The 17,077-nt window shown below is 51.6% G+C and overlaps 4 protein-coding genes across 4 annotated transcripts; 3 read left to right on the top strand and 1 right to left on the bottom strand.

Moving 5' to 3' along the window:
• Positions 1–1,718: 1,718 nt before the first annotated feature.
• NHA1 (Na(+)/H(+) antiporter) lies at positions 1,719–4,696 on the top strand (the record flags this gene model as incomplete). Its single annotated transcript, XM_037317113.1, has 2 exons — positions 1,719–3,830; positions 3,881–4,696. 2 exons carry the CDS (start codon positions 1,719–1,721, stop codon positions 4,694–4,696), a joined length of 2,928 nt encoding a protein of 975 aa, XP_037186328.1.
• Positions 4,697–9,772: 5,076 nt separating this feature from the next.
• CGCA056_v001853 (Non-reducing end alpha-L-arabinofuranosidase BoGH43A) lies at positions 9,773–11,092 on the top strand (the record flags this gene model as incomplete). Its single annotated transcript, XM_037317112.1, has 1 exon — positions 9,773–11,092. The coding sequence occupies one exon, from the start codon at positions 9,773–9,775 to the stop codon at positions 11,090–11,092; it is 1,320 nt and encodes a 439-aa protein (XP_037186329.1).
• A 3,157-nt stretch (positions 11,093–14,249) lies between these two features.
• CGCA056_v001852 (uncharacterized protein) lies at positions 14,250–14,771 on the top strand (the record flags this gene model as incomplete). Its single annotated transcript, XM_037317111.1, has 1 exon — positions 14,250–14,771. The coding sequence occupies one exon, from the start codon at positions 14,250–14,252 to the stop codon at positions 14,769–14,771; it is 522 nt and encodes a 173-aa protein (XP_037186330.1).
• A 178-nt stretch (positions 14,772–14,949) lies between these two features.
• On the bottom strand, positions 14,950–16,545 carry CGCA056_v001851 (uncharacterized protein; the record flags this gene model as incomplete). Its single annotated transcript, XM_037317110.1, has 7 exons — positions 14,950–14,981; positions 15,062–15,560; positions 15,612–15,820; positions 15,870–16,008; positions 16,064–16,166; positions 16,222–16,349; positions 16,405–16,545. 7 exons carry the CDS (start codon positions 16,543–16,545, stop codon positions 14,950–14,952), a joined length of 1,251 nt encoding a protein of 416 aa, XP_037186331.1.
• Between the last annotated feature and the right edge of the window lie 532 nt (positions 16,546–17,077).

The raw sequence follows: 17,077 nt of genomic DNA, 5'->3' as shown, positions 1-17,077 counted from the left end.
TCGGAGACTGAAAATCCGGGGATTTGGTTGGCTTTTTTCAACGACATGCCAAACTGCCACACTAAAAATCATCACTCCAAAGGTGGACGTCAATCAACAACACCCGGATAAGCGGCTCAAGGAAACTACTGCGAGAACGCGGGCCATGGCGCCCTCGTCTCCTCCCTTTGCTAACCCTGCCAATGCGACTTGGGAGTTTTTTTCCTCTCTTCCTCCTGTGCGACAGGAGAGATTACCGCCTCCCGGGGGGGATTACGAGACCACGCGGCCAGAATGGCGGTCGCATTGGGTGCATCCTTGCTTTGAGCCGCTTGGCGTACATGGGGGGCGCCGTATCTCACCAGCCCGGAACCGAGCAACAACACGCCGTATTCAACGACAGCTGCTGCTGTTGTTGTGCTTCGTTCTGGAATCAAAACAAGAGCGATCTGGCCCGTGGTCGTGGAACGTGGACCTGGAAATGTCTTACTCGTATCACGGCATGCCTCCCGCGTCCCTATCGCAGCCCAAGATTAGATGCCCTTAGCTGAATCAAGGTTAGCACGAACCTGGCGTGTACGGTTCACCTCAACCTGATGTGTTCCCTGCCGTCGGGCTCAACTAGCAACAATCGGAGACGTCGTGGCAACCTTATTCTCCCATGGCCTGCCAGCCTGCCAGTGAGGTCCAGACGTGCCCCCATGGATGGATGGCAGTCAGAAGAAGAACCTTGGGAGGCGTCTGGCAGGCGCAGCACTCATATGTCCTTAGCGACGTAGGTACCTCGTGCTATTTGCTGCGTACGCTGTGCTATCGCAAGGACCCAAGTCCCGTCCCGCGTAACCTGTCGGTACTCCCGAGGTACCACGTCAGCAAGCCCTGCGCCTCGCACCTCGTAGTGTGTTCCTCGCCCTTCCCTCGGACGAGACGGGGGAACGGCCGCGGGAGGACGTGGACTCCTCGAGTACCTTACCGCTGCCCGCTGGGATGGGAGAGCAGGAACCACTGGGAACGCTGGGAACTCCTCTGAAAGAACGACCTACGGGCTGGAAATCCATCCCATTCGCCTCCCATGCTCTACCCCCTCGCCTGCCCTCCATGGAACTCCCACTTTCCCCCCCCAAGGGCCCCACCTTGATGCGCCAAGCGGGGCCTGGCTTTTTTTCTTGCATGGATCAACCTTTGCTATCAGCACGCCAACTTCTTTTTCCTGTCTCTCGTCGCTGGGCGCTCGCAGTACTTAGTTTCCTTAAACCCCGATCCTGTCTTTATCGTTTGTCCCTTCTTTCGTCTGTTCAGCTAAGCAATCTCGGGTCCACGATAGATCACAGGTTGCTCCCAACTGTCCCGACTGTCGTTCACCGTTTCGACACTCGACCAGTTCCCATTCGGACCTCGATCCCGAGGAGACGCGCGCATACGACTGAGGCAACGCCCCGTTGGTGACCTCATAGCTTCGATACCGGCGCCCCATTTTGACTCGATTCCGACCAAATCCCCCAGGCCGACTGCCTCTTGGCGCGCCAACTTTTCCGTGAATGCATCCAGACACCCTCACGCTTAGGACGCGATCCATCGACTGGGGACTCTCGCGCCCTTCGCCAGGTCCAGCACCATCCTTTTGCCCTGGCGATTGAGCGACGAGCTTTTGCGACTCCAAATCACGAAATCGCAACCACCACCGAACCCTCTCCCGCTACACTTTACTCGAATAACGATACCCTCCCAATTACGCCGCAATGGCCTGGGATCACCTTTCAATCACCAAGCCGCACTTGGTGTACATCATCTTGGGCGGCTTTACCACTCTTTTCATGCTTTGCTCCTCCATCATCAAGGAGCGCATGTACATTGGCGAGGCCACCGTCGCGACCATCTGTGGCATCATCTTCGGTCCTCACGCAGCCAACTTAATCGACCCAAAGAGCTGGGGCAATGTCGACCTCGTCACCATTGAGTTCTCCCGCATTGTCCTTGTCGTACAATGTTTCGCTGTGGGTGTCGAATTGCCAAAGTTCTACATGGAGAAGCACTGGAGATCCGTCACCTTTCTCCTCATTCCTGTCATGACGTTTGGATGGCTGATCACGAGCTTGTTCATCTGGTGGATGATTGACCCCTTGAACTGGCTCGAGAGCTTGGTCGTCGCGGCCTGTGTCACCGCTACTGATCCTGTCTTGGCTTCCTCGGTCGTCGGCAAAGGCAAGTTCGCCAAGCGAGTCCCCAAGCACTTGCGAGACATTCTGTCCGCCGAGTCTGGCTGCAACGATGGCATGGCCTTTCCTTTCGTCTATCTCGGAATCTACCTCATTCAGGAGCACATGGACGCAAAGAAGACAACATATCACTGGATTGTCTACACCGTTCTCTACGAATGTATTTTTGGCGCCATCTTCGGTTTTCTTGTCGGCTACATCGCACGACATGGCATCAAGTTCGCTGAAAAGCGCGATCTCATTGATCGTGAAAGTTTCTTGGTATTCTACTTTGTGCTTGCGCTGTTCTGCGCCGGCGCTGGTAGTTTGCTCGGTATGGACGATTTGCTCGTCGGTTTCGCAGCCGGCGTAGGCTTCTCCAACGACGGTTGGTTCGCTACCAAGACAGAGGAATCCCACGTTTCCAACGTCATCGACTTGCTGATCAACCTGGCCTACTTTGTCTTCCTCGGCACCATCATCCCCTGGGAGCAATACAACAACATGGCTGAGGGCCTTACTCCCTGGCGATTGGTTGTGATCGCAATCTTTGTTATCCTCTTCCGCCGCATCCCCGCCATGCTACTGTTGAAACCTCTGATACCCGACATCAAGACTTGGCGCGAGGCCTTGTTCGCTGGTCACTTTGGCCCCATTGGTGTCGGCGCCATTTTTGTTGCCATCCTAGCTCGCGCTGAGTTACAATGGGAAACTGTTGTACCACTGTCGGATACTCCGCCGGATGACATTGAGCACAGAACGCTGGTCGCAGTAATCTGGCCCATCGTCACCTTCCTGGTCATATCTTCCATCATCGTTCACGGTTCTTCTGTTGCTGTTTTCACTCTTGGAAAGCGCATCAACACACTGACGATCACCATGTCGTACACCACCGCCCCAGAGGACGGCCCTACCTGGATGAACCGACTGCCAAGGATCTCTTCGCAATCTCGATCTCAAGCTCGCACCATGTCTGATACCGACGGGGACGATTTGAAAATGCCGGATTTCCCTCCTGGTACTTTACCCCCCGTGGGCTTTCCCGGCGCATTTCTCAGACGCCAGAAGGAGGGCGAGGATGGCTCCAAAAACCGTGGGCGATCGACCTCCCGCAGCCGTCGCAAGAGCAAGAAGTGGGAAGACGGACTCGGCCCAGGTGGGCCTGTTTCCCAGTCAGCCATCTTCCCTACAAGACGCGAGCCTTTGCTCAACGAGAAGGAACCTTCATCACCGGACAACACCGATGAGTCGACGCCGGCTAGGCGCGACTCCGAGAGGGGCCGTGGAAGGGAGCCTGAAAAGGACGATGAAATTGTTCCTTCTCCTGAAGAGGGATCCAGCCGAACCCAGACACCGCCCAAGATCCAGATGTACGAGGAGGGAGACAATCTGGTGGTCGAGAATGAGGACGGAGATGTCTTGACCGTAGAAAGATCTTCTGACCGGCCTGCAGGTGCGGGCAGTGACCCCGTCCACACTGATCTTGCTGCCGCGGCCGCCGCAAAGTCGAAGCAGGGCGAGAAGTTCAACTGGACCCTTGATTCCTTCAAGCGCAAGGTGGAGGATGTTTACACTTCAGAAGTTGAGAAGCGAAAAGAGAAGAGCAAGGCTGACAGACGACACGAGCCCGCGCGGGCTTTCCAATTTGGCAACACTGTAAGTTCTATGAGTCGGTGAATGACTGGATATCGCTAACATGATGATAGGTCATTGTCGAAGACGAAGATGGTGAAGTTATCAAGACATACGAGCTACCATCGACCAAGACTGGGAAGGAAATCGGCGGCATCACACAACAGAGTCTCAAGTATCTTGGCATGGGTGGTTTGCTCAAGGCGTCCGAAAAGGCGGCAGCTGAGGCCGCCGCCGCCAAACAAGGCGAGTCTAGCACTGAAGGTGCTGCTAAAGGACCTGCGAAGGCTGGATGGCAAAACATGTGGAGAGGCGGTGGCGACGGCGACAAGCCCAAGAAGAACGCTGTCGAAGAGCAACAAGAAGACGATCGACACATCCGATTCACCATTGGTGGTGTTGGTCAGCGCATGACCAAGGAGGACTTCATTCGGGAAGTGTCGAAGCTCGACGTCAAGACTCGCCGCGAGGTCGTAGACCAATCTACCGCATCTCAGCGAGTAAAGTCAATCGCGAAGGGAGACGTTCCTTCCCCGGCCGACATCCCGACCATTAAGATTGGCAGCGACTCTGCCGACAAGCAGTCTGTGGGCCGGTCTCCTCCGCGCATCAACACCGGCTTGGCCCAGGCACCACCCGTTCGGGAATCCGAGGGCGCTGATGGAGATGAGACGGCCGTCGAGAGACAGCGTAGGTTAGCTGTCTTGGCGGGCCAGGGAGACGAGGACGCCGGCGAAACCCCTGCGGAGCGACGCCGTAGAGAGGCTGCTCTCGGCATGGGTTCGCCTACGGGAGGTGATGACTCCGACGACGAGGGTGGCGAGAGAGTGCCACCGAGGACGAGGGGAATCCGGTTCGCGGAGAGCACGGTAGAGAGAGGAAGGAAGTGAGCATGCGAGATATAGACGGTGAAGCATAGCGTTTGCATTGGGGGGGGCATGTTGCATGCATCATGACAGCGACCACCCGCTCGGTTGGCATTTGTTTTTTTGGCATCTCGGATCGGGACCGAGTTACTTTGACGCGATGGAACGGCCTCATTTTTGGTAATCATATTGTCTATTCTATGCATACTTGGAAAATCGATAAGGCCTTCTCATGAACATCCTCGCGCCTTTTGACAAGTGAATCTAATCAGTCGTTTGGGGTTCCGGGGTCAAAACCTGATGCCCCCAAGTTTCCCCGCGTTAATGTGTTGGAGACGACGCCGCTGACGCATGTGATCTAAGGACCGTTAACTATCACGCCGCACCATCCCAAAGCTCTGATCCATGTTGGGACGTTTGTGAGCAGGCTAGCCTTGGTTCTTTGCAATCTAGCCCAGACGTGCTTGAGGCTGTACCCTGCGTTGCGAGGGATAACCTGGGCTATTCTTTCCGCAGGGCTGTGACGTCATTTTCTGCTCTCGGGGTCTTAACTCCGAATGCAGGGGCCGATGTGGGGCGGTATGCGCGGCGCGGCGGTGGCGGAGCGGCGGTGGAGCTCGTTTTTGAGGTCCGATCGTGGATGAGTTTGGGATGGCCGCGCGTGATGGCCCGGGGGCGATTTCGGCTGGGTTGGTTGAGTCATACCTGGGATGTGTTGGGATGAAGATGGCATGCGTGGACGCAAAGGATGGCTGTTCGGCTTTATAATTGATGGGAGCAATAAAAGGTCGATTTTGTTGCGCTCCTCGGCTAGCTCTGCCTCCTCCTTCTCCAAATGCGCGCGGTCGGCGGTCAATTGTAATGCTTGAACTTCATTATCCGACTTGGCTGCGGCGATTTAGATCAAGCATCATACCGTGGAAGTCTGCAGGTGTATCTCCATGCTGTAGAAATCAGAAGGAGCAGTGACAAGAGTTCATACAGGAGTTTTCGTCGAGGCGTCGTCGTCCTCCCTCGTCGGTATTCGTTTATTATCCAAGTACTCCGGCGAAGGGGCAATTGCCTTGGTTGGCGAACGACTTCAAACAGGTACGCTGGATAGTATTGAATCCTGATGGGAATGTCCAGGCACGAGTCCCCATTCGTTTCACAGATAATCGAAACCGGCATATTTCTTTTGCCGTTCAGAAACCTATCCAGCCAGTCTGCAAGTTTAATTAGTTCTTTTGACGAGCAAAGTGGGACTTCAATGTCTGTTCTTTCTCGCATGTGGTCAGCTGATAGCTCTGCAGGAGTCTAGTGAGTTATCCGGAATTGATTGAGATAGAGATATGAATACGCGGATGCAGGAGTGGTTGTTTAGCTTTGCGTTTAACATGAATGGAGAGCAATAAAACGTCGATCTTGGGGGTTGGTAGTGAATTTCTCAAGCCAGAGCAAATGTAGCATGTCCTCCGAATCTGAGAGGCAGGCAGCGCGCTGTGCAAAGCCGAAACCTTTGTCTCTGTAGAAGTGAAAAGGGGCATTGTGAGAAGTTCATGTCTGAGCATCGCGTTGAAACGTCATCGTCTGCCCTCGCCGTCATTCGTCGAATATCCAAGTATTCCTTTGACCGGACGCGTCATTTGATTGACGGGAGGCTTCAAATACGCCCACCCTGGACTGGCTTCCATTGAGCAACTCTAGCAAGAAACCGCTTGATGATTCCTTCTCACGAAGACAGTGTCTAGTCCTGGCCCATTGCCACGTAACGGTTCAGAAGGGCAGCTTGCACCGATTTAAATACCTCCATCGATGAGCGAGGATGTCAGTGCCATATGCAACCTGAAGGACATCTTGATAGACTTTCGAAAGTGTTGTTCACCTCTGTTCGTCGTTTCTGGCTGTTTATTCTCTCGTAAAACACGTCTGATAAGCCCTCCATGTTACGCCACAATTGGTTCAACTGTGTGAGATATTCCTACATTGTTGTTGGGACCAGCGAAGACTTGGTCTCGTTTTCCGGCAAGCAGACTTTGACCCTTCTCAGACGAGAGAACGACGAATCCTTCATTTTCGGTGGGAAAGTCTCTTGGTCGCCACATCCTCTTCTTCCCTTATATACGTTACCAACTAAACAGACGGCTGGCTATATGGTGAGATAGATGATACGTAATTATCTTAAAAATCGCTGAAGATACGAGGTGTCAACTGTCAATTATTGAAGGGACAGGAAAGGTTCCATGGTTCGCCGATTCTCTCACCTGAAGCATATTATAGCCGACTACCTCAAAGTCATAGTTGTTATCGTCCGGCTTAAGGCTGGAGATTTAAGCCTGAAATAACCTCCTGGATCAACGTCTCGCTGTTAGCCATGTCAGCAGCATGCCGATCGAAGAGCCTCATGTCATTGGTAGCCCTTCCGAACTTGCGCATGTGGGCAACCATGCCGCTACGCACTTTTCATGCCATAAGCTGGAAATTTTAAGATACAAATTCGAGTGTCCATGTTTTAATGTTCTTATCAATTTTGTGGGCTGACCACGCCGGGTAGGCTACCCGAAGAGGGTGGGCGGCTGCCTACCAGCCTGATCTGCTTGCAAGTGCCTAAAGCCTTCGGGGCTGAATCTAATTATGTTTTCAATCAGTATATACCGCGCGGCTCCCTTTCAAGTCCCATGGCCCCCTTCGAATGCATGTAAGCGTCGATGCCGTGAAGGTTGCATTTCCCGAGATTTGATTAGCCGCCTGATTCATTGATACGCCTGCGAACACTGATCATTACGCCTAACACCACGCGCCACCTCGTAGGACCCAGGCTTGCTTCATCATAATTGCTCTTCTCGTTGTTTTGTTGTCAGGGGCCGGTAAATGTATTAGACCTGAGGCTTCCAATACCAAATGCATATATGTATCGCCGCAGGAGCCGCATCCAATTTCGAACTCAAGAGAAACAACATCATCCTGCAACCAACACCAAGACACACATACACAATGCACTCAGACGCCCTGTTGCTTTCTCTGCTCACTTGTTGCATTTGTGTTGTTGCAGCGCAAGCAAGCGTAATGACAGAAAGCGAAGAGAATCGTTATGAGAAAGAGATCAAATGCTATGGACTTCCCTACGGGGTTACAGGTTTCATCTCGCACCTTTTGACGTATTACACCGCCATCATGCTGGCCTGCGGCAGAACTCCGCTTCTGCCATGGCGCGAACTAGATCAAGGGCCGCAAAACATCTTTCTTGGTATCGCCAAATTGATTCTGACAACAGTGGCATCGATCGCCAGCATTGCTACCTGCGTTCATACTTGGTTCGTACCATCAAAATTCAAACCTGCCCATTATTCAGTACGCAATGTAACTGACACTTCATTGCCACAGGGAGTTCGCCGCGCTGGCAGCTATGAAGCTGTCTCTATCCCTGACCTACGGTCTCGTCAGCATTTTCCACGCCAAACAGATATTTCTACTTTGCCTACCTGGTGCGATCGCAGGCCTCGCAGGATCGTTTTCTATCGCAGCATCGACAATGTCCGAGCCAGCTATGAAGCTTGTCACGGGTCTCTTTTGGGGCTTGGCCGGCATGACTTCCGCCACCATCATCCTCGCCGGCTGCACATGGGGGCGAGGGCAATATACCCCAGCGGCAGTCTTAGTGTGTGTGATGGCCTATGGGGCGTTGTACTCTGACTGGGTGCCGGTGATTGTTGCAAACGCTGGGGTGTCTGGTTATCCGCATCGATCGCCAACGTGGGAGAAGGTCTTATGGGTCTTTTACTTCATTGGAAAGAGATTGGCACTCTTCATGACTTGAGCAGATGGTCAAAACAACTTACTCTGGGGGTCTTCAACGGCGATAGCATTAATTCACATCGCATCTAGAGGCGAATAGGCGAATCCAATGTTCAATGGACTCCTTGCCGCCTAGCCTGAAAAAAAATAGATAATGACGAAAGATAGCACAGCCGGCTACCAGGTATCTACTGCTTTTGGAGCGGCATGCGTACCGTACTCCTGAAGTAAACTTGTAGTTCTTACTACACGTACTTCTTTTTTTCTAACTCACGTGATTCATGACGCATCTCAAACCTTTTATTGGGTCACCAGTTATATGGGACTGACCGTGACCGAATTGAAGACGCACTCGCACATTGCTTCAAATATGTTTCTTGCTCAAAGAAGAGTAACACAATGATTCTATTTTGATGTCTACGCCAGCTAGACGTTCAACCGATCTCTCTCCTTTACCCCTCGTAGCCTTGGCTCGAATACGCCGCACGCGCGGAGTAACCCGGCCACATTGAGCCGTGTTGCCCAATCGGTAACAAAATCAAATGGTGTCTATACCATGTTGAGATGAGCTTCTCCAAAAACTCTCTAATCAGCGGGCAATCCTCCGAAATTCCGCTAAATGTTCTCCGAATCGGGACAAATGATCGCGAACAACACCTGCACAATCGTTCAGCCGCTTCCTTTCCGCAAGTGACTGGTGGGAAAACATTGAGAGAATTGATGGCTTTGGAACAGTTATTGTGTACATTTGTCGAGGCAAGGCCGAGGTCGGCAAATAATACATGGCCGGCGTCATCAAGGTAACTTGGCGCACCAATCATAGTCGCATGAGGCATCTGATACCGTGATGCATAGGGACTCAAGATTGCTAGGCAGTAACATCATGTACTACTTCGCTTTAGTTTCTTGAGAGACCTTGATGAATATTCAAAACCCCGTCTGACAATATACAAAGATATATTGAAATATCACCGGTCGTTGACGTGTCTCTGCGTTCGAACTGGTTACCGTGCGACGGATGTGCTTGCAAGATGAAGACTCACCCTGCGCTTTTTTCTTCATTGCTCGCTCTTCTGACGCAAGACTGTCATGCTGTAATTCCAGATCAGCAGTCTCAACACCACTTTCAATAATCCTGTCTTTCCAGGATGGCACGCTGATCCTAGCTGTGTCTTCGTCCCTGAGTGAGACAACACCACCTTTTGCGTCACCTCGTCCATCTTGAACTTCCCAGGTCTTCCTGTCTACGCTAGTAAAGATCTGCTTCACTGGGAGCATGCCAGCAACGCCTTCAACCGGGCAGAGCAGATCCCAGGCCACGCTTCCATGAATGGCAATCCGCGCGGCGGCATCTGGGCTCCGACCATTTGGCACCGCGATGGCAAATTCTACATCATTGTCACTTACGCGACTTACCAGCCCAGAGAAAAGGTCCATAACCTCCTTTTTTACACCGAAGATCCCTACAGCGATGCATCTTGGAGTATTCCGCTACCCATCACCAATTCAGGGGGGAGCAACCACATTGACCCGAATCTTTTCTGGGAGGATGGCACTGCCTATATGGCCACTGGCTGGGGCAGAGTCTTCCTCTCCGTCATAGACATCAATACTGGCAACGCGAGTGACAAGGTAGAAATATGGAAGGGCACTGGTGGCAACAACCCCGAGGCACCACATATTTACACGAAAGACGGCTTCTTTTACCTTCTTATCGCAGAAGGCGGTGCTGGTCTCGGCCACAGCGCTACCATGGCACGATCTCAAGACCTCTATGGGCCATATGAGAGCTATTCTGGGAATCCCGTTCTCACCAATAGAGGATCGGGCGAGCTCTTTCAGTCAGTCGGACATGCAGACCTGTTTCGAGATGTTAACGACAACTGGTGGGCTGTTGCGCTAGCGACACGCTCAGGTCCGGAACTCGAGAACTATCCTATGGGTCGAGAAACCGTGCTTACGGCCGTGACTTGGAAGAATGACTCTTGGCCAGTATTCGATCCTGTGCGTGGCACCATGCATGGCCCTCTACCAAGAACTACGGCAGCAGCTCACGAGAGACTTCTGATCGATACCAGAGACGAGCTGAACTTCAACCCAGGGACTTCTTTACCACATCACTTCGTTCATTTTAGGTCTAAGGTCGAGGAAAAGTACACCATTGTCAATAACTCACTACGACTATTGCCGTCACAAACCAACCTGACGGGGAGCCCAGATCACTTCGATCCTGGAGATGGCGTAACGTTTATCGGCCGAAAGCAGACAACCACCAAATTCAACTTTTCAGTCGATCTTTCCTTTGTGCCCAAGAATGTGGGAGATGAGGCGGGAATCTCGATTTTTCATAGTCAGCAACAGCACATTGACTTGAGTGTCGTGCTGCCAGAAGATTCCAATAACCCCCGACTACGGATGAGGGCAACTACTTTCGGAAGACCAAGCGCCCCAGTTCTCGAGACAGTAGTGAGACTGGTGCCCAAAGCCTGGGTAAGCTGTCCCATCCGATTATCAGTTGAGGCACTTGACGCAAATGACTACAAATTCGTGGCATCTTCAACTTGCAACCGAGCAAGTGCGAGCATAGACATGGGCAAAGCCAGTTCGGACGTGACCAGTGGGGGGTTTCTGGGTGCGTTTCCATGATTTCTTCAGGCTTTATGGTCTACTTTAGACTATCGTTTTGCTAATAGAAACAAAATGTCACAGAAAGTTTGATCGGAGTTTTCGCCACGAATAACAATGGTAGTGGAAATACGACTTTTTACTGGGACCGATGGAGATACACGCCAGTCGCGCAAGAGATAGATGTGGACGAATATGTAACAGTCTAGAGACTCTACAGTACTTACCTTCTTATGAAGAAATCAAATCCCAGGTGATATGCTCTCATGCTTCTGGTCTTAAGTGGCTAGATAGAAAATTGGAGACCTCATCGTTCTCCATGGCTTTAGCACAGTCTAATACCGATTCCCCGCTAGAGTTTCGTGACTCAAGACACTCTCTCTTTGAACGCACTGCTTGGATATGCGAGACGCATAGCTTTACCTGCTCGAGGGTTCCATTTCTAGCAACGGCGTGAAGCGGTGTTTCTCCATCATCATCGGCTAAATCGGGTAGCGCCCCATGTTGTAGGAGGACTCGGAGAGCATCGGTTGACGCATGATGCTTGCGGCGATAAATTCCCTCCCTTTGATTGAAGAGATGGTAAAGAGCTGTTCTACCTTGAGGCCCTGAGCGGTTCGGGTTTGCGCCTTTCTCCAGGAGTCCAATCACAGCACCGATGCAGTCCCTGTACGAGGCGGCGATGTTGATGAGGGGCTCATTGGAAAGGTAATCTTCCGCATTCGGATTTCCACCAGCATCGATGAGTCGACAAACCAGTCGTTGCTGACAAAGATGTTCCTCGACGGTTGGGGGTCGCTTTGTTGGGTTCTCGGCCAATATCATTCTTCTTGAAACCGACTTGCAAAGCGCATCTTGGACCACCCTGGGCTCGAATGAAGCCTTCGCCAGTAACAACGCCACGGTATCATCGCACCAAGCCGATGCTGCATCGAGTAGCGCCCGGTCCGTCTCATCCTGCCAACCATCCCAGACTTCAAGAAAGTAAGCCATCACATCTGTTTGGCCGTTTCGAGCTGCTACGCGCAGACAAGTGAGCTGACCAGGCCTGAAATTCCTCGTCGGCAATAATCGCCCCTTGGGACCAACTTGCTCCCAAAATAAGCGGGCCATCGCAAGTGTGCCGTACTGTGCCGCGGCAAATAGTGGTGTGAATCCAGGGTCTTGAGTCTGCCTCACCGTCACGCTGACGCCTGAATCGATCATCATCCGGACTGCCACATCATCTCTTTTCGAGATTGCATAATGCAAAGCCCAGCCCATGACATGATCTGGATCGACCTCAGGACTCCAGTTCTGTAGGATGTTTGCCAAGTACTCCCTGTCTCCTGGTTTGTTTCCATGACTGAGATAGGGCTCCACGACATTATAATAACTGATTTGTCGAGAGCTCAGCGGGGTCTCCATGGCGATTGTTTGATTTTGGTAAGGTTCGAATCGGTCGGTGGAGGATGGAGAAAGACACAAAAAACGGTGGCAGAAGCAGGATAAATAAGGCGACACCCCTGTCAGTCTTGTTAATAAGCTTGCCGCCATGATTGAGGCCAAAATCGGCGCCAAATTCCAGCCTGTGAACAGGAATCAGGTATTTACATTGCACACAAACCCCGCTAAATGCATCATTTTATCGTCAAACTCGTAAATTGCCATGTTTTAAGGGCGATCCCATGCTGCGTCACCACACTCTTGCAGCTTGAATTGTTAAGTCTGTCGAAATATATGGAAGACTTCAACACTGGGCATTGAATTTGTGTTTCAGTGAAGATAGTCCTATTAGCTCGGCTGTAATAACTCATATGTTTCCCATTCTCACAGGGAAATCATCATGGTACTTGAGAGAGTTTTTACAACCGAACTCGAGCCAGAACATGCTGAATTGGTGTGTCTTAGTATTTGCAGCGGGTTTGACCCACCGTCTGACGACTATTGAAAGGCCGGTGTGGACTTTTCAGGCCGAAACTTTCTTGACTGGTATCGAAGGTTCAATTTCAGTCATGGGATTGCGCGGCGCAGAATGAAGATGCCAACTAAGGAGTCCTTCGTTACATAGAAAGAATGTTCCTCTGTAGAAGTTGATCATATTTCGCGATGTCAGGAAGTCATATAGATGCCTGTCTTTATTACTCGGGGACGAAGTCAGTTCATGTGAGCTAGCCTGTTAAGAATTGTGGTGCAAGATTTGTCATGGATAGGATCTTGTCATGCTTGATCAAACATCCACCCTAAGTACGAGGATTTCAGTCAGCTTATGGCCAAAATTGCGAGTGCAATCTTCTGTTTGCAACCTACTATTTTCGGGTTTGAATGAGTCGTAGAGAGGCCTAGCATTTCTGAGCACTGCTGACGTAGATATCGCACAAGATGGAAGTCGTGAGTAAAAGCCGCTCCCGCTTCACCGGCTTCATCTGGTTTCGGACTTTCTAGTTGCACAAACTGCAGTTGTTCACCTGAGGAGCCAAAAACTTTTCCCGCATCTTCCGTGAAAAAGCAAACAGAGGCAGAGCAGACTCATCTGATACTCGTTTGCTCCTTCGTTTTCACTCCCTGTTTGAGATGAGATGAAAAGGGCAGTGAATCACAATATGGCAGAGATTTCAACGTAATTAATTGTCGTGATGCGGCTTCCGCCTTTAAAGCACTCAACTTGGCATTTATTAACCACGTTGACCTCTACCAAAATCCACACCCTGACTAGCTCATCGGCAACTACTACCGCACAACAACTAAGATTTTCAGCACCAGCATCGAAGCACCACAGCAAGAACGCAAAATGCATTCTCATCGCCGCAATCGTCACCCTCAACTATCTTCTCCGACCTCAAATCCTTTCTTGACCTCAGCTCGTCGCTCGCCCTCTCCGTCTACCTTGTCTCCCCCTCTCAGATCCCCTCTGAGACCTCCTCGCCAGCTCAGCCCTCTCTTTTCAGACGACATGCCAGAACTTTCCTTCTCTTACTCGCCGACACGCGAATCTCTGTTTCTCGTCGGCCACCCCCCGTCGGAGTCGTGCTTTCTACCCCCGCAACATTACAACGGCTTTCGCGGTCTCTCCTCCCCGGACAGCGGCTCAACGACCCCAGTTTCGGACAGACAGGGGGAAGGATCTCACAGCCCAGACGTACGACCAAGCACTGAAAATCTTCATACACTTTCTTCTACTCCGCAAGAAATTTTCGAGATGGAAGACAACTGGGTTCACATTCCTACTCCTCCCTCGACGACCCCGAGACAGCGTCGTCGCGACATCCAATCCTCCGAGACTCAAAGAACGCCTTGTCCTGACGGCCAGCATCGCTACGTGCCGCAGCTCGTGGGAATCTTCGACATCGACATCCCTGACCAACACGTCTCCGATTTGACAATCGCTGACATACAACAGCACATCTCACACCTGATCGCGGGAGAGCCGAGACCTCGTGCGTCCGCGCCATCCCCACCTGCCTCCGCTCCGCGTCCCTACCGCCGGCCGGGCAGTGCTAGTCTCCGCAGACAATACACGGACTTACCTGAGGGACAAGGTGTCGAGATGCCTCGTCTTTCACGAATGCCTCTAAACGAAGCCTCCTTGAGGTGCAGGTGTGAGGAGTGCACGTGTCCTCGAGATGCCGACTTTTACGGGGACATGCTGACGGAAGAACAGAGGAGGTTCTGCGGGTACTGCCGAGCGTATCATGGTGGTCAGGCCTATCCTTTCTACTAACGGTCAAATTGGAATTGCCTCCAAATACATTCAAGCGTTAGATCATGTTTCCGTCCAGTGTCTTTCATAGAGTCGTGCTCGAAGTAGTTTAGAATTGCAGTTTGTTCTTGCACCTAGTGACCGTCACATCATGGTGATGCATCTGTGTGAAATACTTGCGGTTCTGTACATGTTTATCTTACATGGAGCCTATCTGTAGCTCTTTGGTATCTATACATATTAGTATCTTCCATTTTTCTTCTTGCCCGGCGCCTTAAAACTTTCTCGTCTACTCTTTCCTGGCATCATACCATTTCCCCTGTCCCCACCGCCGTTGACGTCAACCGTGAAATACGCATCCCCCCTCTCAAGACTATCCTCCGATCTATTATCCAGTTCTCTTCTGCTATCCCTCTTGGACTCTTCAATAGTAATCTCCACGTTCTTGCTGATCCCTCCAGATGTTGGCATTGGTGGGATATTCCGCGGCTGATTCAGATGCTCCTCACTCCCTGTTCCGGTGATCTCGGTGATTGGGTACTGGCTGAACGGCTGTCGTCCCTTTTTGCGATTCTTGCTGTCCGGTACGTCGTCGAGCTTGATGCTTCCGGGTTGAGGCAAATTGGGTCCTTTTGAGCCGTACTTGTTGTTCGTGTTGCTGAGAGGTAGGGTGCTGACGACTGTGCCAAAAATGGGGCTAAACCACCTGCGGATGAGGGGAAAGATCATGGGAACGTTGGTAGTGACAACCGCGACGAAAGTCTCGCGAACGGCCCATGATCCTGCTTGTGAAGCGCCATTGACGGGGTCCTGAGAAAGTATTAGGTTGGCCCGACCATGGAGAATGTAACTGTAGCCTACCGATATAATGAGGACGCAGCGCAAGATTCCTGCCATCGTTACAAAGATTCCTCCCGAAAATAGTACAATCAGTCCCAGCTTCTTCCTCAGGGGTAGCTTTGAGAACCATAGCATCGGGATCGGGATGCTCATAAGATATAGATCGGTCAAAACGTTCAAGACGACGGTGACGAGAATGTTGACTTTGGAAATCGCAGGTTGACATGTATCTGGCAGCAAGTAAGCAAGTGTATCTCCTGACGTTACTTTCGTACTTACTCCCTGGGTCGGGATAGATTTGCCAATTCTTGTGCGTCGGAAAGCAGCTGAAAATTATTGAGAAGAACACCGTGAGCCATGTAATCACAATCAGTGCGAAACCTCCGTAGATTCGCTTTTGGAAGTTGTGAAGTCCTTCCTGCACCTCTGTCAGCTTCGTGGCCGTGACCGCATGTCTCGAGAGTTGAACGCACCGTAAGGCGAAGGAAAAAGGTGCACATTGCGGCTTTCGCGGGCCAGAGCACCAAACAGCTGTACGTGATCCATCCCGCAATTTGTGTTTTTGACCCGTTGACTCTTCACAGCTGTGTCAGCAAGAGATGCCATCTTCGAGCAGGCCCAGTATTCGTACCTTATCCTGTACTCTTCGCTATTGGGATCTAGGTTTCTCCTCTGTTCATCCGTCATGCCATTGTTGGCAAGCCCTTGCCAGTATGCTCCGACGCTATATGCGAGAGCAGTCTCGGCCGAATATGTGCACTACAGGTCATGAGTGTCAGTTGGACTAGCGTGCAGCTTTTGGGAAGAAACTCACTGCGACAAGAAGCATCAGGTAGTCATCCGCCTGCAGATGCTTTATGCCGACGGCGCTAATTCGCGCATACGTCCGCAGAGCGATGACTCCAAGCCCCACGCCCAGAAGCGCAAACGCCTCTGTAGCAAAGTCGTCGGACATACTGTGCTCATGACAACAGAGAGACCTTGAGCGCACGAGATTTGGGGTTGAGCAGGATCCCAATTTAGTCACATGGCAGCCCGAGCATGCCGGGTGTATATACCATTGAGCGAGCCCCTCGGAAGCCTGATAACAAAAGTGCGCACTGGCGCAGCCGTGCAGATCGATGTCACTTCGGGGTGTCATTGTGTGTCAGGGCGAGCGATCAGGGGTGCAGATACGTGAACTCCAGAAATACCACATCTGGGCCCCCGTGTTAATGTGCGGGACACTATGAACCAATGGCAGGGTGGACGGCAAGTGGGAATAGATAGGAAACGGGGTCCAATTTACTTCTGGTTCCTGGACCATGGTTACATGGCTTGAAAATTGCTTTATAACCGGCACAAGAATCCTCTTTTGCTCGTCGCTCGACGTTGGGGCTGACTGAAGCTTCCCAAAAGGTCGAGAAAGGGGCCTTGGTCACCCGCTTCTGACACTTGCATATCCCCATCACCGATTGCGGGGCATTTCTTGCGTCAATGTCAGCGAT

This window comes from Colletotrichum aenigma (assembly GCF_013390185.1).
Source record: "Colletotrichum aenigma strain Cg56 chromosome Unknown KSG_Cg56_contig01, whole genome shotgun sequence".
Lineage (NCBI taxonomy): Eukaryota > Fungi > Ascomycota > Sordariomycetes > Glomerellales > Glomerellaceae > Colletotrichum > Colletotrichum aenigma.
This window is presented reverse-complemented; position numbering and strand designations above follow the sequence as displayed.